At 36.6% G+C, this 24,243-nt stretch overlaps 1 protein-coding gene across 2 annotated transcripts in view; it reads right to left on the bottom strand.

Moving 5' to 3' along the window:
- The window catches only part of COL5A2 (collagen type V alpha 2 chain), a 335,664-nt gene that overhangs the window by 70,776 nt on the left and 240,645 nt on the right, over positions 1–24,243 (bottom strand). For both annotated transcript variants that reach the window (XM_035007551.1, XM_035007550.1), the window contains one exon: positions 407–631. In XM_035007551.1, the coding sequence (XP_034863442.1) occupies positions 407–590 (184 nt within the window). In that variant the 5' untranslated portion in view covers positions 591–631. The remainder of the gene's footprint in view (positions 1–406; positions 632–24,243) is intronic.

Here is a 24,243-nt window from a genome sequence, read left to right as displayed (position 1 = left end):
TTATTCAATTCCCAAGAGCAACCTTGGCACCAGAGAAGACAAATGTGTTTTCTAGATCTCTTCTTGGACATTAATGGACCTCACAGAATACCAACAAATATTTTGGAGGCACCCAGCATGGACAAGGTAACAAACGACCATCTGAAATGACTATAAGAAATTCTCAAATTAGACATAACCACATAAAACTCAGCCCCAAATTCCCCTGGTTTTTAAGAAGACAGGAAATTATCCTCTCCCTCTCACTAATGTTAGATAAGATGGGTGAGCAAACCCATTAACCCCAAACGTCAATGACGAGTGGCTTCATTATTCTCTTTGGTTGCTGAATTCTGAGAGCAAAAACCACTGCAACTATAAAGATGAGTCATTGGATCAATTCTGCGTTGGCCTTAAGCATTCTTACCAAAATTCGTATTGCCACCTCCAGTTGTGTGTGGGCAGACAGGACAGCATTCTCCAGGAGGAGTTACAGGGTCAGCACATTCAAGTACATCCTGGCACTGTATCTTGTCACAAAGAATGGCTCCATTGTCACAGACACAGATCTGGCAAGGGGCAGGTTTCCAAATGTCTCTGTTTAAGTACATCTGACCATTCTGAGTACAGGCTATTTCTTCACCATATCCTTCTAGAATAAGAAGAAAAAGATGGGGTGGGGGGAGGAGGTTAGTAATCTTCGGAAATTTTGAAATCTGGGAAATAGTTAAGGTGAGTCATCCTGTGGGTTCAAAAAATTCTGGGCTAAGCAGTAACCTATCGAGGAGGCAAAACAGATGAACTTACTTCAGTGGTATTTACATACTAAGTAATATGTAATTCACATTGAAATGATTATGATATTTATATCCTACCATGACAGGGGGAGGGAAAAAAAGTGATCCAAAGTTGAAAGCAGGTAATGTTTCCCAAAAGATTTCATTTGTGAAGGTTTAAATAACCAAAAATAGGAAGATCAGTAAGAAGAGATTTAAAAAAAAAATCTGAAAGGGGGAGAAAAAGAATAATTCAAAAGGAAATATATAATTTCCATGTTTGGTGAACCCATATGTGATTTTCAATCACTAGAAACTTTAGATTAATAAATCCCAAAACAACAGAAGACAATATGTATTCTTGTTCCATGAAGAAAAACTTTAAAAAAGAAGTGTATGGGTTTTTAAAAATTAGTTTTAAACATAAGGTAGAAAAGAATACCAGTATCTCATTTCATGGGATGTATTTACTAAACTAAAGATGCTTACTAAACCACAAAGGACAAGCAAAGCTGAAACAGGCAATGCATAATCTTCGCATCAAAATTAATTAAGGAAAGACATAACCACAACAATATGGAAGCTATTATATAATATCTGCCAAATACTTTTCTACATTTAGATAAAAATGTAATGCAGATTTGGAAAATATATACACACATTTATACATATAACAATTCTATTATACAATTATTATAAGATAAATATATTACTTCTTCAACTTTGTGACTTTTAAGAAATAAAACTATAGTATTTAATTTTTAATTTTTTACTGTTATGTTAATCACCATACATTACATCATTAGTTTTTGATGTAGTGTTCCATGATTCATTGTTTGTGCATAACACCCAGTGCTCCATGCAGGACGTGCCCTCTTTAATACCCATCACCAGGCTAACCCATCCTCCTACCCCCCTCCCCTCTAGAACCCTCAGTTTGTTTTTCAGAGTCCATCATCTCTCATGGTTCGTCTCCCCCTCCGATTTCCCCCCCTTCATTCTTCCCTTCCTGTTATCTTCTTCTTCTTTTTTTTCTTAACATATATTGCATTATTTGTTTCAGAGGTACAGATCTGTGATTCAATTCAATGGTCTTGCACGATTCACAGTGCTCACCATAGCACATACCCTCCCCAGTGTCTATCACCCAGCCACCCCATCCCTCCTATCCCACCCCCCACCTCCAGCAACCCTCAGTTTGATTCTTGAGATTAAGAATTCCTCATATCAGTGAGACCAATATCCTTTATGAACATGGATGCAAAAATTCTCACCAAAATACTAGCCAATAGGATCCAAAAGTACATTAAAAGGATTATTCACTATGACCAAGTGGGATTTATCCCTGGGCTGCAAGGTTGGTTCAACATTCACAAATCAATCAACGTGATACAATACATTAACAAAAGAAAGAACAAGAGTCATATGATCCTCTCAAAAGATGCAGAAAAAGCATTTGACAAAGTACAGCATCCTTTCTTGATCAAAACTCTTCGGAGTATAGGGATAGAGGGTACATACCTCAATATCATAAAAGCCATCTATGAAAAACCTACAGCGAATATCATTCTCAATGGGGAAAAACTGAGAGCTTTCCCCCTAAGGTCAGGAACGCGACAGGGATGTCCACTATCACCACTGCTATTCAACATAGTATTAGAAGTCCTAGCCATGGCAATCAGACAACAAAAAGAAATAAAAGGCATTCAAATTGGCAAAGAAGAAGTCAAACTCTCACTCTTTGCAGATGATATGATACTTAATGGGGAAAACCCAAAAGACTCCACCCCAAAACTGCTAGAACTCATACAGGAATTCAGTAAAGTGGCAGGATATAAAATCAATGCACAGAAGTCAGTGGCATTCCTATACACCAACAACAAGACAGAAGAAAGAGAAATTAAGGAGTCGATCCCATTTACAATTGCACCCAAAACCATAAGATACCTAGGAATAAATCTAACCAAAGAGGCAAAGGATCTGTACTCAGAAAACTATAAAATACTCATGAAAGAAACTATAGTATTTTAAAATGCAATGTGGATCATAGCAACCTTGCTTAGTTCCTTTAGAATCCTCCAAACTACTTAAATTCTGAAGCCCAAAGATCCTCCTTCTCAGTCCTTGCACAACCTCCCCTTCCCTCATGCCAGGCACACAGCGCTTACTATTACGGTTTGCTTGTCACCTGCCCCCACAATTCTGGCCCCTCTGCAAAAGCAGACCTCCTTTATCCAACTTATTCACTCATCCACCCACTCATTCATTTTGTATTACATGCCAGCTAATTAATCAGTTTCTAAAATGTGAACAGACAGGCAAAAATCACTGCCCTCATAAAACTTATCACAAGTAGTATCAATTTACTATTTTTATTTATTTCCTATCTCCTTCACTAGCCAGTAAATTCCATGAAGATAAGGACTAGTTTTTCTCGTTCATCATGGTATTTCTAAAGCTTGACTCCAAACCTTTCAGGGAGCCAACATTCAACAAATAGTTGTTCAATGGATAGATGGGAATGCGTGAATGAGCCTAAATTATGGTTCGCTAACTTAATTGCACTGGTGTTAACTTTGTATTTTACAAAAATAAAACTAAAAATAAAAAATGCATTTGTGATTAGTATATAAAAGAATTTATATTTTTTTCTTTATTTTTAATTGAAATGTAGTTGACATACAATATTATATTTTCAGGTGTACAACATAGTGATTCCACAATTACATACATTACAAAATGCTCACCACAATAAATGTAGTAACTATCTGTCAGTATACAAAGTATTACAATAGAAAGAACTTATCATTTGCCAATATACTCAGTGCAGAGCTACAGATAAAAATTTCAGTTCAGGGGAGACATTGACCCAAATATCTATCCTCCTAACTCTTGAAAGCTTTTCTTGGGTAACATTCTTCTCACTGCTCCACGGAATGCTTTTGCTTCACGTATCTAGTCCTTCATCCCTGCTATGTGGCAAATGGAGAGTTGCTTTCAAAGCACAACGCCACATTCTGGTTTCTGTGCCGATCACAAGAATATAACTAAGGTGCTAAGTTTCTAATCTGTTTCATCTTCAACAAAAGAAGTTTATCACAAAACACACTGCTGACCAAAACAGTATTGACTCAGTGTATCTTAGGAATTTTAAACGGGGGAGAAAATAGAACTCATGCCTTAACATGCTGTAATGCAGGACTGTTTTGAAGTAAATTAAAAAATCTGTACATCAAATAGCCGTGTTACTTTTAGATGAAAAATCACTGTGAAACAATGTAACTCCATGACGAACATTTCCACAAAACACAACCTATACAGAAATGGACTTACATCTATAGTCTATTGAACAATCCAATTAAGTAAATAATTTAAGAGTAACTTTGTTCATTAAGTTTTGACTGAGAAAGAAATAATCTAATCACAAACACTAAATGCCATTGGCTGAAAAAGAGATTCCCCGTAAGTTCAAGAAGCTTGCTTCTCCCTTTCCACACCCTGAGGGGCAAAAGTGTTTGACATATTTACTGAGAGGTAAGGGGGTATGTGCCTAGTACTGTGAGTGCAAAATATTGAAAGTTCTGTTTGTTTTCGAAAAGTATATATTATCATTATCAGTTGCACCAATGAAACAATTAGATATATGGAAATTAGAGAATATGAAAAACAAACAAAAATCAAGATGCCGTGCAATAATGTCAATTAAATATCATTAAAATGTGTGAGAGACTCTTTGGGGTGACTTATCCCGTTCTCTGTGGCTCCTTTGGGGTTAGAATAAAAAGACACATCCTCTCTTTTGTGTTAACTCATAGAAGGTCACTTTCTTCCTGGAAGTTTAAGACAGCATGACCTCAACCCAAGGGGCAAAGAAGTAAGCCACTGTATGACTTTCTTTAAATGACAATGTTAAAAACTAGTTATATACTCTTAGTCATCACTGGTCCTTTTCCCCTGAGAATTTATAATTAAATTTAAGATGATGTGGGAAGTTAGTTGGAATACTTTTAAATGGCAAGGAGATGAAAAACCACATTTGCTGCTAAACCCTGTCTTCTCTTCCCCCGCACAAGAATCAACACACATTACAGAGGGCACAAAAACTCAGTGAACTCTCATTGTTCATGTCTGAATGAAAGACATGTACAAAGAAACACCGAGTAGAAAATACAGGGTGACTTGCCGTTCTCGGGTTTATACATGGTAGTTGTGGGCCTGATGATTAGGTTGGCCCTGCTGTTTTCTCCATAGATGTTTACTTCAATGAGAAGAAAAGTAAAATAGAAAGCAAAATTGTAGACAATTTGCAGTGAAGTTGTCATGACACAATTATTTTATAAATGACAATATTATAAAAAAACAAATAGAAATGTTCATATGACATTCTGAGAGGTTCAGTACTGTCCTGATTCCTCTACAGAAATCATAAAAATTAACCCAAGTTAACATGAACCTTGATTTAAGGCCTAGAACTTAAACAGTTACTGGTCTTAAAGTACATGGGTAAACAATTTTTTTAAAATAAAATCTGAAAGAAACATTCCCAAACTGCAATGTTGTGATACTTGTAGTTTGCTATTTATGTTTCTTTATCGTTCTTAAAGTTGAGGAGGATTGGTAGATGTCTGATAATATCGCCATTATTTTGTGATCTTCTGTGGTGTCTCAACTTCCAAAAATTTTGTCTTCCAAGCTGCAGGGTTCTTTTACCCTTATCATATTCCAACAAATTGAACCAGTCCATTGTGAAGCCATTACCACAAACGTCCTGGCACGGATATCTTAGACAGACAAGATGTATTTTATCTGACCACATTTTATTCCAGAGTAACTCAAATGTCCTGTGTAGATGTGTCTTCTCATAAAGCTTTTATGTGCTTTTAAATGTAGTTCTAAGAATTCAGTTTTAATCACTAGATGGCAGACCAAATCCACTATCTTATTATAACAGATAATTAGAAATTCAGTCATCAGAACTGCTGCTCACCTACTGGCCATGCCCTAGGTCCACATTCCTTTATAGAATTATATTTGTACAAAAAAGCCTGCATAGAAATGGCCATATTGAAACCTTTGACTGCCCAGGAAAGATGTGATTCTCTTTGTGTAGTAAATTATTGGGGTCTACTTAAAAACTTCGGGAAATACAGGAAATAAAAGTCCCTAAGCCTATGCTGGACATTCCCTAGACACTAACTGAAGTTCTTCCTTGCAGAAATAATGTAGAGTTGTCACGTGTCACACAAATTTTAAATCTCTTATTCAGACAAGTGTTTGCTCAGATAATTTTCCCCCCTGGACTGTGAGCTCCTTGGGAGCCAGAACTATGTTCATCTCAGTAACCTTCACACCCAATGTCATATAATCAGCCTTTGATGAACATATTTGCAGGGTGGATGAATGCATGAGTGAAGGAAGGAAGGAATTGTTCATTGATGTACTTTTTTTTTTTTAAAGATTTTATTTATTTATTTGAGAGAGAGCGAATGAGAGAGAGCACATGAGAGAGGGGAGGGTCAAAGGGAGAAGCAGACTCCCTGCCGAGCAGGAAGCTCGATGCGGGACTCGATCCAGGGACTCCAGGATCATGACCTGAGCCGAAGGCAGTCGCTTAACCAACTGAGCCACCCAGCCGCCCTCATTGATGTATTTATTAAAAAGACAGCACATGAAGCTGTCCTTCTTCCTTCCCTAAACTTCTTAGAGAGGATATACCCTTGGGACTCCTATTTTGAATGAAAAGGAAATGGGTCACTTGATGGTTTCTGCCAAGTGTGTCCCTCATATCTAGACCTCTGTGGGGCCAGAAAGGAAGAAGACCGTGTCAGTCACAACAGCTCATATTTTGGAACAATTTTCAGAAAGCTATAGCCGCCCTCCCGCCTTCCTAACCCAGCTGGCCTCGGTGCCTGCTGGGGTTATGAAGGTCTGGGCTAACATTATTTGAAGTTTCTCTAACTGTACAAGTCTTTAAAGGACTGCAATCAAGGCAGCATCAGCTGCCGCCCTCATGAAATGGGCAGAGACCGCCTTAGGGCATTCACATTCACAGGAAGTAGCAGCAGGGCAGTCCCACGTGGCCCCCTGGACCGAACCACAGATGCTGCCTTTTCCAGCAGCACACAGCATCGTCCCAGCTGCTGGCTTTCATTCCAGAGCATCTTCCAAGGAATTCCCTCCATTCCCTCTGCTCTTGGGCATTGTTTATCACCAAGGAGAGACAAAGAGGTTAGAGTATTCAAGTGCTTCCTTTGGACTCTTCTGAGTATAGGCCAACAATTTCACATTCATCATTTCTCTTTCCTCCTCTTCCCTCACTTAAAACATTAGATACATAGGAAGCCATCAGGGATAGTGGAGGGGGATCTGTCACGTACTTGGATGATATTTTTCCCCCTCAGCCTCAAGGTCCCAGAGAGGGTAAGGGGGTAGGTGAATAAGGAGCAAGCTTATGGAGTTTGCATCCTTTGTTCTTCCATCCACTATAAACTTTAACTTTTCAAATTTAAATCTCCTTTTAGGATGGTTATCCAAATTGTTACTTTTGCTGTACCCCCCTCCTCTCTTTATTGCACCAACTGAACAAGAATAGGCATTCAATGATTATTTGAGCTGAGTTAAATTTCTATATTGTGAAGGACAATCATATTTTATATTCTAAAGCAATGTAATAAATAATTTTGAAAAATGACCTTAAAATCTGAGAAAGTAAACAGAAGACAACTCATATATAGCATTTCAGTGAACTATAGAACTAAAATGAAATTAGATGAACTGTCTACACTGGTGAGTATTTTCTTCAGTGCAACCAGTCAACATTTCTTAATCTCCTATGTAAAGGCTTTTCAGTTAAATAAAACTGCTGTTTTCACTTTAGTTAAAATGGAAAAAATAAAAAGGAAAATCTCTCATGTTAGGTACTACTTAAGTTTCTTTCCATGTATCATTGGGAAATCTAAATGATTGTGGCCAAAATGTGAAACTAAAATTACACATAATGCACACGCAATGCTCATCTACAATTTTGTCTGGAAAACCAACTTACAGTCTGCTAATGCATTTGACACAGATTTTTTTTTTTCTCTGAAAACATGGCTCAAGCTATTGAATAGCTGTAAAAACACCACAAAGAAAATTAAGCCTGACTTATATTGAATACACTAGAAATTTCAGTAGTAATTTCTAAGCAAACCCTAGTCCTTTTCTCAGATGTTAATCCTCAGTGAATGAGTTCAATACAATCTGTGCTATGCCAAATGTGCTTGCCTACCTAAATGCATGAACAGTTTTGAATTGTTTTGAATGAAGTCAGTCTACTTAATCTCTCCCCAGCATGATACTGCTTGAAATAAAGAGGAGAACCAAAAATCTGCCTAGCTATTTTTCTGTCAAATGGGTGGTATCGTGGCTTTTATGTAGTCTGGAGATAAAGTAAGTAAGCAGCAAATTCTGAGCAACACATAGTACTTGCATTCCAGATTTCCATCATTTCCTTCAAGTCTTAGCTCAAATGTTACCTTCTCCATAAAGCCTCCTCTAACCACCTTACAAAAAATTTGAAAATTAGCACACACACATACACACACCCACATCACTCTCAGTCCACGAGTTCCTGATCTTTTTTTCCTTTTAATTTAGTACTTATCACTTTCAAGCCTCCTATATTATTGTACTTATGTTTATTGTTTGTCTCCCCATGATAGAATAATAGCTTTATAAGGATGGAATTTATTCTGGCTTGTCCATTGATATATCCCAATATCTCATAATAGTATCAGGATCATAGTAGATGCTCAGTAAGTATTTGATGAATTAATTTGTTGAATATTCAATTATAAGAATACCAGGAAAAGATCTAGACCATATTGGATATAAAACTATTTGCTTTGATCTTGGACTTACATAATTTTTAGAAATGCCTAATTTTTCAGTACTATTTAAGTGTGGGCCATATCTACAGGGATTTAAAATACCTGGCATTGTAAAATAAATAAATAAAATAAAATACAATAAAATAAAATAAAATAAAATACCTGGCATTGTGGGAATATCGTGTATTCATGTTATTTATTCCAGGTATTTTGTCCTGAAAAGGATATATTCATTTTTATAATGAAAAAGTTATTTTTATATATTAAGAGAATATTCAGTATGGGGTACTCAGATCTGAGTGACAGATGTAGCTGTACTTGCAGTGAGCATAGCATAAGGTATAGAGTCCTTGAATCACTAAGCTATACACCTGAAACAAATGTAACATTATGTGTCCACTATACTCAAAAACAAAAGATGGGTATAAAATTAAATACTTTATATGATGAAACATTTTTAGGATGATTTCAACTCTGTATCTTATGATTTCTTTGCGCTAAATTTTGCTTTCTTTTCTTGCGTTCCCTGACACAGAAGAAGATTTAGGCCGCTAGAGTAAATCCAGACATTGTCGTCAGTTTATTTCTTCTAATTTATTCTTTATTGGTTTATTCTTTACGCACTGCCCTTGCCCTGACCAAACTGAAATTTCTTTTACAATCAATGAAACATTCCACAGTTCTCAATGGCTCTTTGAGTCCATCCATTTTACTATCAAGAATTCTAAAATACCTTTAAGTGTGGAAAGGGGACCTGAAGTGGCTGTCTCTTTCTGCACTCCTCCCTTGGGAGTTCAGTTCTGGAGGAAGGGGGCCCTCCTGCTTTCATCCTGAAGGCACAATTTCTAATTTTCTCCATATGGGTCTATTTAGGGATTTGAACTAGTACCCATAATACCCACTTTTGTCCTGATCTACCTAGATTGAATTTATGTCTATTCTGTGGCTATTTCAAAATTAGAGGGTGATTTCACTGAAGAACAGAAATGAAAATGGATTTTACCCTTCTTTCTGGCATTCCTTACTCAAATCACTTCTAGAGCAGGTAACAGATTATTTAAAATAAGACTAAAACCATTATTTCAGAATCTAAATCCATCTCTTCATCTTCATGTTCAGCTTACCTTCTCTAATGCACATTCATGACTGTAGACTAGCCACCTTATTTGTTGCAGTTTTAAGATCAAGCCCCAGTATGCACCAAATCTCAATGCCAGACAAATGCCACAGTAATATTCAGGAGGAGAAAGAGAAGCTGTGCCCTTACTGAAAAGTTATATTAATAACTTTCTATATGCACAGCAAAACTTTCATTGGGAAATTTCTATGTTTGTAAGGGGAACAATAGAGAAGGAAAGCAAAAAGCAAAGAGAGAAAAGGAAGAGGAGGAGGAAGAAGGGGAGGAGGAGAAGGGAGAGGGGGAGGGGAAGGAGGCTGAGACCAACCAAGACAATTTTTTTTTCCTATATACTTTTACTACACTGAGAAGGAAGATTTGCAAGTTTCTTTAGCAAAACACAGAACTCACCTAGGGATATTTCCTTATCCTATGTTTGGATAAGAAAAATACAAAAATGGAATCCAAGATTTTGACCTGTAAATCTATGTGCTTTTGAGAAGTTACTTCTTTTAATAAGTAAATGAATGGAGACCAAATTAAAACACCCTTTTGTAGAAGTAATATGAACATGACAAGCTTTATTAAATTTCAAAAGCTTTAAATTATTTACAATTATTCAGAATTATTCCTTTTGGTTTTGTTTAAACTGAATTTTATCACTGCTGTTTAATTCATATGCTAATTTCTAAAAACATGGTGGCTATGAATGTATGTAAAAGAAAACAACACTCATTATTTTCTTAAAATATCTATAGGAAGATTTAGAGTTTTCAAAAACTTTTCATTATTTATTCAATCCCAAATAGTGATGGAACACTTATTTTGTACTAATGGTGGCTAGCAGTAGGGTTGAAATCAGAAGGATGTAGGATATTTGCTAACCTGTGGTATGTAAAATTTAGGTTGGACAAAAAGACAGAGTAACTAGGTTGTTTACTTTAGTACATGAAAAACAAGTCTCAGTGTCTCTGTTTATTACTGTATAGGAAAAAATAAAATATGAGCCTTTACTTTCAGGTGAAATGAAATATTCTAGGATATCACAAATAAGTTTGCCTCTAAACTGTTGCTAAAAGTTAATCTAAATAAATTAGTCAATCTGGCAAATGGAATGGAGGCATTATTTAATCCATTTAGTCAATATTTATTTATATAGCAAATTTTACCAAATACTTGTCTAATACAAGAGTAACTGTGGATCATGAAATGAGACATTTGGAGTCCAACTTCCTTGCCAAAAACAATCAAAATATACAAAAACTTCAAAAGGTAATGAAACTTTCTTGTAGGAAAAAATAAGTTTGCATATACATGTATTCCAGTTGTACATTCTGGAAAATTTGCATACACATTGAAATTTTATAAACTCAATTCTGGAAATCTCTCTCTGTGTTTTGAAAGGTCTTTGCCTAATGCTATTTACTTTAATCAACTAGAACCAATTCTCTGCAATGTCAACCTGAGGATTTTCTAGATTCTAAAACAAAAACAATCTTCAATCATTTGGGGGAGAAAGTTATGTTTATAAAAGCAGACTTCAAGTAAGCTAGGAGTAAAGAGAATACAGAATTCCAAATGACACTGAATTATCTTAAGAGCAGACTGATCACCTATTTGACTGTCCTTCTGTGTCCAAATGGTAATAAAGTGTATTTCAAACTCTAGAACAGTCTGAATTCATTATCAGTAGGAGAGTAGAAACCCACAAATGCACATTATCCAACGAGTTCTCATCATACAGCTATCTTACGCTAAGGCCATAGTTACAAGATCCCCTGCATGGGTTTCAGCCTTCTTTCTATGTTTTAGTCTTCCAACATCTTTGGCATTGAGAATCTTTCATATGAGGGCACTTGGGTGGCTCAGTCAGTTAAGCCTACGCCTTCAGCTCAGGTCATGATCCCAGGGTCCTGCCACATATCAGGCTCCTTGCTCAGTGGGGAGCCACTTCTCCCTCTGCCCCTCCCCCTGCTCTGCTCATGCTTTCTCTCTCTCAAATAAATAAATAAAAATCTTTAAAAAATAATGCTTTCAGATGATAAAGTAAATGTACTTACTCTTGAAGCAAATATCAAAACAACAGAATGAATGCATTTTGGTAATATAGTTTATTCAAAAAATATTTATTATCTGTTACTTTGCCAAACATTGGGAATACAGAGGTAATGTAATGAATTCCTTCCCCCCTCTTAAGGAGCTCACTCCCTCTATGAGGGAACCAGTCCAGGAATAGACTATTAGAACACCATTCTTTAAGTATAAAACTAGAGGCAAACCCAGGTTGGATAGAAATACTTAGGAGGGACACTTCATGTAGGCTGGAGGTAAGGAAAATCAAAAGAGTTCTGTGATTCAAGTTCTGTTATTTCTTTATTTCCCTCCTTTAATTTAATACATTTTTAGTTTTTCTTTTTCTTTTCCATTTTCTTTTTTCTTTTTCTTTGAGTGAGAAAACTAAGATTCAAAGTGGTTTCTTCCAAAAACTCACTTCCAAGTTGTATAATATTGTCACTCCTGGCTCATTGCTGGTAATTGGCAATGGACTCCTTCTCTCTGCCAACTGGCCAGGATGGATCTGAAGGAGTACAGGCACTTCCTCTCACTCATTACTTCCTTATTTATGTATGTATGTATGTATGTATTTATTTATTTATGTATTTATTTATTTTTTGCCATCTCTTCTCTTGCCTGAGGGTAAAACAACAGCACTCTTGTTTCTAAACCTCCTAGTGCCTCCATAGGTAGGTGCCTCAGAGAGGAGTGACAGTGCAGCTCATTGGTCATGGCGCCAACCAGCTGTGCAGAGGCCAGCAACATGGGAGGAACCAGTTGCCCCAGTGACTAAGTCTGGCAATGCTGGGATGAAGTATAAATGTATTTTTCCAGGTCTAATTCTACAACCACTTGGAAATTCAGCAAAACCCAATTTATTACCACTTTTCAAATTTAGTACAGAATTCTGGATTGTATGGCCTTGGCATTTTAGGAAGTCAAACATAGTTGCATTATATAACATCTACTTTGAAAGACCCTGAATTTCGTCCATAGATGCAAGTTTATAATTTAGAACATAGTACAAAATAAGGTATCAAATACCTGTGCTAGAAGCTCATTTATTTTATTCCTAGCAAATCCATTTATATCCATTTTCACAGATTCCCTAAGTTGGCAAGTCCTTTGTGTAAGATACTAGGTGTGAAGAATTCTATATAAGAGGTTTGAAAAAATGGGATCACTGTGAGCTGATATTATCTGAGGAGGGATGAACAGAAGTGGGCTCTAAAGTAGGTCTTGAAAAACACAAGATGTTTGAGATGGTGAAGGTAAGGAAGATTGCCTGAGAATGGAGCAGAAACCACCACCAAAAACAAAACAAAACAAAAAAAAGGCATAGAGAGGAGGGCAAACATGTCATATCAGAAGGGGATGGTTCCATTTATAGGGAAAAAGAGTGTTGTGAATTCTGGGAAGAATAATACCTCTGCCTCGAGAAAGGATTTCCATGACTTGCCCCTTTCCCACATGTAATTTGGCTGCTCTCTTCTCTGTACTCTGACTTCACCTCCTCCGTACACCTAACGAAGTACCTGCAACAGTCTTCAAATGTACTTGTTTGTTTACATGTAAGTGTTACCAGGTTATACTTTTATTGGGCGTAAACAACATTTAATTTATCTCTGTATCATTAGTGCAGAATAGTGTCTGATAAATGCTTGTTGAGTAAATAAGTGAATAAATAAAAGGAAGTATAAGTAACCCTCAGGAACATTAATCTAACAACAGAATTGAAAATGAACTGGAAGCAGATAAGACTAAAGGCTACTAGTTAAAAATGTTATACTGGGGCGCCTGGGTGGCTCAGTTGGTTAAGCGACTGCCTTTGGCTCAGGTCATGATCCTGGAGTCCCGGGATCGAGTCCCACATCGGGCTCCCCGCTCAGCAGGGAGTCTGCTTCTCCCTCTGACCCTCCTCTCTCTCATGCTCTCTGTCTCTTATTCTCTCTCTCAAAAAAAAAAAAAAAAAAAAAAACCTTTAAAAAAAATGTTATACTGTAGGAAGGAGAAATAGTTATTCTGGGAATGAAGAAAGAGGGGTAAATCCATGAGACACCAGATATAAAATATGCAAGGTTTGATTAACTACAGGTGGGACAAGGTATTAGAAAAATTTTAAAAATGACTTCCAAGGCTCAGGAATGAATACAGGAAGTAACATCTACCAGATATGGTTACGAGTTGAGTTATGTGCCCTAAAGTGATATGTTGACCTTATTTGGAAATAAGTCCTTTGAAGATGTAATTATTTTAGATGAGGTCATACCAGAGTACACTGGGCCCTTAATCCAATGTGACTGGTGTCCTAAAGAAGAAAAGAGAAGACACAAAGAGACAAAGACTCATGTGCTGGAGGCAGAGACTGAACCATAGCTGCAAACCCAGGACAGTGGAGAACTGCAAGCAAGCACAGGGGGCTAAGAAGAGGCAGGGAAGGATTCTCCCTCTACAGGGTTCAGAGGGAATATGGCCCTGCCAATATCTTGATTTGAAACTTCTAGCCTTCAGAATTGAGACAATACATTTCTGTTGTTTTAAGCCACCCAGTTTGTCATACTTTGTTACACAGCAGCCTAAAAATGAATACAGATATCTAGAGGATAGCAGAATGGTACAGACATTGAATAGAATACAAGTTTGGGAAAGATAAATAAACTTGATTGGAAAAATTCTAAACCCTATTTAAGGCACATTAGGATGTACATTAAAGAGGAACAATCCAGTAGAAATACTAATAGCTACTATTTATTGTGTTACAAGAGCTATGCTAAGTGTCTTACGTAAATTCTGTACTTAATCCTTCCAACCACTCTGAGAGAGACTTGGAGTCAATCCTCACAAAGTGAGTGAGTGGCAGAGAAAATACCCGAACAACCACACACTCCTAATTATTACATTCTAAGTTAGACAGTTGGACTGCTACTTTAGAGAGAGAATAAAGGGAAGACAGGTTTATACATACACAATTTAAAATTTACACTCTAAGTGCATATTTTGAGTAAGTGACAGCAATAAACGGACAACCCATACGAAGAACGAAGAGCAAGAGGTCTGGATTAACTTGAAAGGAAACAAGAGTAAAGCATGGTTTACTTTAGAGATAAGAAAAGAGAGATTACCATGGGTTTTTTAAAAACTAAATTTGTTATCAAGGGGAAGCGAGTGAAACATACTAAGAATGTGAACTCCATTCTTTCTTTCTATTCAGCTCCCAATTCAAAACAGTCAATATTTCATTTCCTGACGTTATGCTGGTTTAGCCACCAAATGTTACCATCCTAATATCCTGTGAAATTTCCCCTAACTTTCCTGAGGCTTCACAGGATATTGATGTGGAAAAACTGTCTCCATGACAAAAATAAGCCTTCAGGCATCTTGATGAGTATGCATAGTAAATGACTGCATACCAATTATTATTTCGTCCTTTGTAGATTAGTTTATAGGACACAGGAAATGAAATTTTCCTCTAGAAAATTCAGCTTACACTATATGACTCCCCTAATAACAAACAATATACTTTATTCTACCTACTTTATTTAAACTAAAGTGGTGATCCTGAAAAACCCACTGGGGAAAATCTAATAAAATTCAACATTGAAAAATACAATTTAAAGCAAACCAATAACCAACTGCTTTTTAAATTGTACCTTATTCAGTTTCCATTTCCTTTCATTTTTCCAAAGTCTAAACTAGTCTTCACAAAAGTTCTTGTTTTTTTTTTTTTTTTTTTTTTTTTTATTATTTATTTAATCTTGTGTTAAGAGCTTTGAAAATAGAAACCTCCCTCCAAGGATCAAGGTACAATTTCCATTTTCTCCTGTTTAGTAATGACCAGTTCAGTCACAATTAATTTGAATGACAATAATGATGAGAAATAAAAGCAAATAATGGAATAAAAGTGAGAACTAGTTTTGTTTTAAAAGAGAGTATGTTGGGCGCCTGGGTGGCTCAGTTGGTTAAGCGACTGCCTTTGGCTCAGGTCATGATCCTGGAGTCCCTGGATCGAGTCCCGCATCGGGCTCCCTGCTCGGCAGGGAGTCTGCTTCTCCCTCTGACCCTCCCCCCTCTCATGTGCTCTCTCTCATTCTCTCTCTCTCAAATAAATAAATAAAATCTTAAAAAAAAAATAAAAATAAAAGAGAGTATGTGAACTAATAAAAAAAAATTTTAAACCTGATCCATTTGCATACTGATTTAATGGGAGATAATTAGGTGAAACTGGATATTCTTTTTTTTTTTAATTTTTATTTATTTGACAGAGAGAGACACAGCGAGAGAGGGAACACAAGCAGGGGGAGCGGGAGAGGGAGAAGCAGGCTTCCCACGGAGCAGGGAGCCCGACCCCAGGACTCTGGGATCATGACCCAAGCCGAAGGCAGACGCCTAACGACTGAGCCACCCAGGCCCCCTGAAACTGGATATTCTTATGATGTTAATGGCGTAGCAGTGATTAAAAGTTACTTAATGGAATTTTATTAGTTAAAGATCAAGTACAAAGGTTGATGGGATTTATTGTGAGCTCAGCTAAACTTTTCATGACTGGACCGCATTACCAAATGAGATGACAAGGTTGGGTAGATACAAAAAGATACTTAAAGCACGACTCCACCAATAGAAATCTCTCTGGAGTTGTAGAGATTCAACCACAGAGGAGTAAGGCCATTCAGGCAGCTGCATTGCTGAACAGAATAGTAAATTTAGAAGCATTATTTCATGTCCATCTACATTTACCAATTCTCTGGGAGTTAGGAATTCTAGGAATAGAAAAATCATTCTCTATATCCATACCAAGTTACAAGTACAGCAGAATTCATATATGCAACATTATTCTACCACTCAAAATTATGGGCCCTCAGGCTCTGGATTCCTTTAAATATCTATGAGTGAGGAAAGAGTTTACCAAGAACTTAAAGGAATATGAAAATACACAGTGATAAGCCTTGTCCTACTTTATGCCAGCCCATGTATAATGAATTATAAATTCTGTTATTTAGCGTGCTAAAGATGTCAGAAACTTAAAAATTTGTTTTTATATAGGTATTAGATTACATTTAAGATTACTTGGGATTAATTTATTTTAATCATTCAGTCTGTCCATGTTAATAGTTTAAAATTATAGCTTAAACTTAATAGTTTAAATTATATAGCTTAAATAATTAAAAAAATTTTTTAAGATTTTATTTATATATTTCACAGAGAGAAACACAGTGAGAGAGGGAACACAAGCAGGGGGAGTGGGAGAGGGTGAAGCAGGCTTCCTGTGGAGCAGGGAGCCCGATGCGGGGCTTGATCCCAGGACCCTGGGATCATGACCTGAGCCAAAGGCAGATGCTTAACGACTGAGCCACCCAGGCGCCCCAATAATTTAAAATTTAATAAAGAAAAAAGCCAACGTGACAATAAGGTAGCAAAGTGTCTATTATCTATTAGTTTATGTGGATTCTTTTTTTTTTTTTTTAAGATTTTATGTATTTATTCATGAGAGACAGAGAGAGAGAGAGAGAGAGAGGCAGAGGGAGAAGCAGGCTCCCAAGGAGCAGGGAGCCCAATGCGGGACTCGATCCCAGGACCCTGGGATCACGACCTGAGCCGAAGGCAGACGCTTAAACATCTGAGCCACCCAGGCGCCCCTATGTGGATTCTTTATAAAGGAAATATTTTGTGTGATGGAAAGAGACTATGGCAAATTTCTCTCAGTTATCATTGCTAACACTAAATTAATATTTCTTATTTTTAAGAATATTAATACTTAAGAAGTATTTTATTGTCAAAAGAAAGTACCTCCCTAATGTTTAAAAAATTATAAAATTTTATTTCTTTTCATGTTGCTAAACAAGAGTCGATTTCAAGAAAAATGATTTGGCACTTAGAGCACATTAAGTAGGAAATTCTGCAGAATTTCTTAGGAGGAAGAGGAAATCGGCTCTTTGGCAATTATGCCAAAAGGTCAAAATGTCCTAAAACTCAGGAGGAATAACATGTTTTTAGTAAAGCGTGTGCAATTATTAAATGCACAGGCTTTAAATGACATTATTTAATAAATAATGTTAAATGTTAAATTACATTATTTAAAAATGTAAATGTTAAATGACATTATTTAATAAAATGACATATATATAACCCAGTGTGCTATGTAGGGGCCTTGAAAGGTCTTGGCAAGGTAAAGGAATGATTTAGAATCTCCAAAGAAATATCCACAGAAATACTCCAAGGAATACTAAGGTCATGAGCAGAGAGAATATGATCTTTATCCATCCAACAAATACTGAGCACCTACTATGTACCATTTCTCCACTAGGTACTAGAGCTGAACAACAAAAAAAAGGACAGCATTCAAATTCCAAGTAGCTATAGCCTACAGAGGCTTAAGACAGTCAGACAGTCAAGCAATTAAAGTACATAATGGTAAGTACCCTGATAGAAATAAATATAGGATGCCAAGAGTGTATGAGCAAACATTGTTTAAGGCATTTTGTAGGAGGAGTAGGTTAGTCTTTCTGGTGGAAGTGTTCTGTCAACTGAGAATCGAGGAAGAAGTAGAATTTAACCAGGAGCCATATGTAATTCACTATGGTTAGAAGGAAGAGAGGGAGAGAAGAGAAAGCAGAAGAAAGAGATTGAGTGGTGGGTAAAGGGACAGAGCTGGAAGAGATGGCAGCATGGGGGGCTGGAGCATAAATTTCTGGTGCATTTCAGCACCTCCTACTTTGGCTTCACCTTCAGGGTAGTTAGAACTCTGCCAACTTAAATCAAGAGAATGAGGAATGGGGAACTAGAGGGCAAAATGCAGCTTTAACTCCCAAGCCTTTCGGATGTATTTTCACTCTTAAGCTAGTCATTGGGAGCCCCTAAAAGGCAAAGTGATGCGGGGGCAATGGACCTGAAGGAGTCAGAGAAACCTGAGCTTTTTGTTTGATTTTGCTTTTTTAACTCCGGCGCTGAAAATTACTTGTTATGTAATATTTGGCAAATGACAACTTATTTGATCCTCAAATTTTTCCATCTAAAAATAGGGGTAATATACTCCCCCACCCCAAGGCTGTTCTGAGAATCAAATAGATGTGAAGGTGCTCTGAAAAAATCAGTATGTTATTTAAACACAACCATTATTACTTAGCATAGATTTTCCCAGACTCCTCTTGCTTGTCTCAACCCCATTTACATGTATATCAAAAGCAAATTCATGCTCACTTCATTCCCCAACGTGGGGACCTATCAGCATCTGGAGTAGGGTGAATGAGGAGAGATAAATCATGTATTACCTTATATTGGCAGAAATCCACTTTTATGGGGCTATGATGACAGTGGAGGAATCCTGTTTCTCCCACAAAACACCCTGAGGTGAAGTATTTAACAGCCAGGCTTTGGGTCTGTCCATATAAATCAGATCACAACACAGGAGTGTGCTCAGATTTCAAGAAGAGCAGTGATAACACAGAAAGAGAGGAAAAGGTGATTTCTGTAGGGCAAGAGGAATTTTTCTGAGTTGGCATATGATATTGGACAAAGCCATTGTAGTAATTAGTATGGCCTGTTAATGCCACAATACCTGAGCCACTTGCCCACAGCAATACACCTGTGTTTAATATAATTACAGCCGGAAAGTTTTTGAGACTAATTATATGGTAGCCTTGACAGGAGGCTTTTTAAGCTGTGACAGAATATTTTGTGACTTCAGCCAATATGACCCATACCTTACAAGATATGTTTTTAAAAAGTAGGTGGCATTGAGCCTGCAGGGTTGGAAGGCAAACCCCAGTATCATCTTTCAGAGCCATTTAAAGTTTCAGGTTATTTTATGACTATATTTTATGATCTTTCAGTTCTTCCTTCATTCAAAGATTTCACCCAAAATAAAAATTGTATGTGTTTTGGTACTTTAAATGCCATGTATCCCTCAAATTGAAGAGTTTCTTTTTAAATGTTTTTAAATTTTTCATTTAACTTAATTTTATTTTAGATTTCAGCCTGGATTCTGTTTTAAGTTCATGCTTCTCAAATCTGGCTTTGCAAAAGAATCACTCAAAGAACTTCTCTTAAAAAAATCACCTCCTAGACCCTACCTCTTGTAATTCTGATTTTGTTTTGCAACTGGAAATCTGTAGGCTTCTTAAAGGCTTCTCCAGTATTTTGATGCCAGATTCTGGTATAATTACTTTAGTCATCACAGTAAGCACTTCCAGCGATGCACTACTTTCTTTAAGTGGAAGAAACAACAAGAGAACTGTTGTTTCTTAGAAAGATCATGCCTATTTGGGGCCTTTCAGTTTCCTTATGTCCAGTTGTTAGAAAAGAATGTATTTTCTGCTCCTTCCTTAAAACAACACCGAGAAAAGGTAACTGGCACTCCCCCGCCCCAGTAGGAAAATGTACCACTAAAAATTACCACCAACCTGAAATCTCAATAATCATCTCTTATTTAAGGTGTAAAAACTCTTACATTAAAATCACTTTAATTAGTATGACTTTTGGGTATTTCAGACATCTATCTCCCTGGAAAATTATCGAATTTCGATCAGTCCAGTGAGATTGTGGTGTGAATATCAGAAGTTACAAAGCTCCCCCAGAATCCATTTGTGCCTTTATGGTCGACGAGTGAGTAGTATCACTGGGTAGAATTCACAGACCAAAAAAAGAAATCTCAAGAAAAACATTTCGCAGGGAGAATTTAACAAGAAAAAACAACTACCTTATAGAAAACAGATGACTTGCGTTACTAAAGCTGGAAGGCCGCTAGCTGTGGCTTCAGTTTGTTTTCTGTGCCTTTATAAGTTGGCAGGAAAAATCCCTTACATTTTACCAAAAGGGGCCCAGCCCATAAATAATTCACTAGAGGAATAAAAAAATCCATATTTTAAATATGAACTATGTAAAATGATTGAAGAATGACCTTTTAGTTCCTTTTATTTTGAGAGATGATTTTGAGACATGCCTTAAATATCCAAGAATAAAGAGAAAATAATGTGGCCCAAATAATAGTTTATATGTCAAATGATATTGTTTTCACTTTTTAAAACCCTATTCTCTATTTTACATGCAAAAACTACTAGGTGATGATTACTTTCATAAATCACCTATTTAATCTAAAAATGGACAAATTATAGTATGCGGTCTAGGAAATTATTTTCAAGTCAGGAATCGAAAAGTGACTCAACTGTATTACATGCATCCACTCGAACTTCATATATGCTAAAATTTGGAGGGAGTGGTTGGATTATAATTTAGCCACCTATTATGTGGCTACATTATAGAAGATAGTGTGCTAGGAGGTTTATAGTGATATCAAGTTCATGGCCTCATGTGGCATGAACACTTTAGTTGTTTCAACTTGTGCTCTTTCAATGGTTCTGTCTACAGCAGTTATGAATTTTATTACCATAACTGACCCCGAAGCACAGAGAGATTCCTTTAAAGAAATGAACAGTTAACTGAAGTAAGATGTCTGTGTTGTGATATATTAGAGATTGTTTTGGCCACAGAACTAAAATACTTTTCCTCCTTATATTCCTCCAGTTCAATTTGACAAAAATGCACTTTCTGTCTTGTTTGTGCCAGACACTTCCCTGGACACTAGTGATGGAGTTATGGGCAACGCATTCCTGAATACTTTTATTTCTGAAAGGAACTGTCTCTCCTGATTTTGCATGAGAATTTTCCTTCCTCTAGTAATTCATAGAAAGATGGTCGTATCCTGTAGGTAGAATCTCTGTGTGAGCTTTTGGACAATTTACCCCCAAATCCTATTAATCACAGAGAAATTGTGAGAGGAGAATCTATTAAAAAAAGTTTGACTTTCCATGTATAGAAATAAGTTAAAAGAGATGAAATTCAGATTTAGAATTTCTTTAAAGCTTCATTTTCCTCATTTATTTAGCAATTATTTGTTGAGCACCTCATGTGTGCTCAATTTCAAAGGGTGCTTACTTCTAAAAACGCTGACCAGATTCATCCTAACTTTTGTTCTACCACCTCCTAGACTGCACCCTCCACTCTGTCTTGGCTAGCAAGGCAGGGTATCTCTGTCTTGTTCATAGCTATATCCTTGACATCTAGCAGGGGATATGAGACAGAGTGCGTGTTCATTGAGCTTTGTGAACTAAAAGGGAAGGAAGGAAATAAAATCAGAGGATTGCTATCATATTTAAACAGCCACTTTGGCTCTGAGAAGATTTCACACATACCTATCACCTCTTCTACAGGGATAAGTGTCCATTTCATTTTATAGATGAATAAATATTCAGAGGATAAAGTAGTCTACAATCCTACCTTTGGCACAAGTAACCTTGAATTATGAGTCCAGTTTTTAAATCCCAAGTCACATCAAAAGGTTCAATTTATTTCTCTTTCATTCATTCAATACATATATATTTGAGTACCTACTATCTATTAGGCACCAGACCAGTGTTAGGAATGTTAAGTGTGAACAGAACAGAACAGAAAAAGTCTAGTCCTTAAGGAGTTTACACACTAGTGGAGGGAAACAGAAAATAAGCAAATAAACACATAATCATTTAATATGTCTAATACTGACAAATGTTACAAAGCAAACTTCAGAAGGTAAAGACAGAAAGTGCTAAGAGAGACACGAATTAAATGGGGAGGGGAAACTAGGGTTAATTTTTAATAAACAGGGGTAATCTCACAGAGATTTTAACTTTTTTTTTAAGATTTTATTTATTTAGGGCGCTGAGTGGCTCAGTTGGTTAAGCGACTGCCTTCGGCTCAGGTCATGATCCTGGAGTCCCGGGATCGAGTCCCACATCGGGCTCCCTGCTCAGCAGGGAGTCTGCTTCTTTCTCTGACCCTCCCCCCTCTCATGCTCTCTCTCTCTCTATCTCATTCTCTCTCTCAAATAAATAAATAAAATCTTTAAAAAAAAAAAAGAAATATTGCACTTGCTTAAACTATGAGTTAAAAAATACTCTCTTGGGATTTCAGTGCCTCTATTGGCCTGTTTATGGTTCCATGTTTTGACAAAGAAGATGCAATCTTCACACCCAATGTCATATAATCAGCCTTTGATGAACATATTTGCAGGGTGGATGAATGCATGAGTGAAGGAAGGAAGGAATTGTTCATTGATGTACTTTTTTTTTTTAAAGATTTTATTTATTTATTTGAGAGAGAGAGAATGAGAGAGAGCACATGAGAGGGGGGAGGGTCAGAGAGAGAAGCAGACTCCCTGCTGAGCAGGGAGCCCGATGTGGGACTCGATCCCAGGACTCCAGGATCATGACCTGAGCCGAAGGCAGTCGCTTAACCGAGCCACCCACACGCCCGAGATTCTAACATTTTTAAATTACTATTTTTATTAGGAGAAATGTCATCTTTAAGTACTATCATCATGAATAGCAATCTCAAGTTCTTTCTTGGGCTACAGGAAATGATTTTGATGGTTAAATGTATCACAAAGTTTATATAATGGGACACTTTGCCAATGTAACTTAACAGCAAATATAACACAAAGCATCAAAAGTATCCCTCTTTGCCCTTAAAATGTTCATGCCATTTCAAAAATTTCATGAAAATATGGCAATATATCAGTGAGAAAATTTAACTTTTGTTTAAAGAGCTCTCGGCTGAAAAAGAAAGAAGCTTAATGAATTAGATTGTCTTAAGACACAAGATAGATGGTCTTAGGACACCTTGTTGGACAAAAAATTTGAGTCAAAGGTTGGCTTTGAACTGCTATTGGACACTGAGGGCAGCTATAAACATTCTGCTTAATTCACAGAGAAAGGTCTGTGTCATGACCAGTGGGTCTCTGTTGTGCAGAAACAATCAAGCACCTAGGGTTTGGAACTCATTGATGAGACACCCAGCCTGTCTGGACCTGGGGGAAGGAAAATACATGATGATTCTCCATGCAATCTGGCTTCAGGAAAGCATAATGATGGTACTCTCTTTAGTCCAAAAAACTGAAAATCTAATGACACTAATGAAATGTGAATCTAAGAACTACATTGCTGGGCTGGCTTGGTCAGAAGAGCATGCCACCCTTAATCTGAGGGTCATGAGTTCGAGCCCCATGTTGGGTGTAGAGATTACTTAACTAAATAAGTAAAAACTTAAAAAAATAAGTAAAAACTTAAAAAAAAATAACTGAATTGTTGACAAGGATGAATACTCAACTATGATTCAATTTGCTTTACAGTTCCTCTGAGAGAATTTCATCATATACGTAGATAACTTTAGCTAAACTCACTTCTTGTACTTAGCAAAACAATTAGAGGAGAAAAGGAGAGAGTCTATGTGTTAATAATTACATATTTCTCATGCTAAGATTTGAGTATTTTGAAAAAAATAATTCTATGTAATGTAATTGATAAAATTTTAAAAAATGAACACTAAGTTTTCATTAATTCAGAGGATAATAGATTTGATTATAAAGTATCTATTAATTCATCCACTGAGGTTTATATTTTCATTGTCCTGTATTAAA

This window comes from Mirounga leonina, unplaced genomic scaffold, assembly GCF_011800145.1.
Source record: "Mirounga leonina isolate KUSES-001 unplaced genomic scaffold, KU_Mleo_1.0 Mir_151, whole genome shotgun sequence".
Taxonomy (NCBI): domain Eukaryota; kingdom Metazoa; phylum Chordata; class Mammalia; order Carnivora; family Phocidae; genus Mirounga; species Mirounga leonina.
Note: the sequence above shows the minus strand (reverse complement) of the source record. Positions and strands in the feature narration are given on the sequence as shown.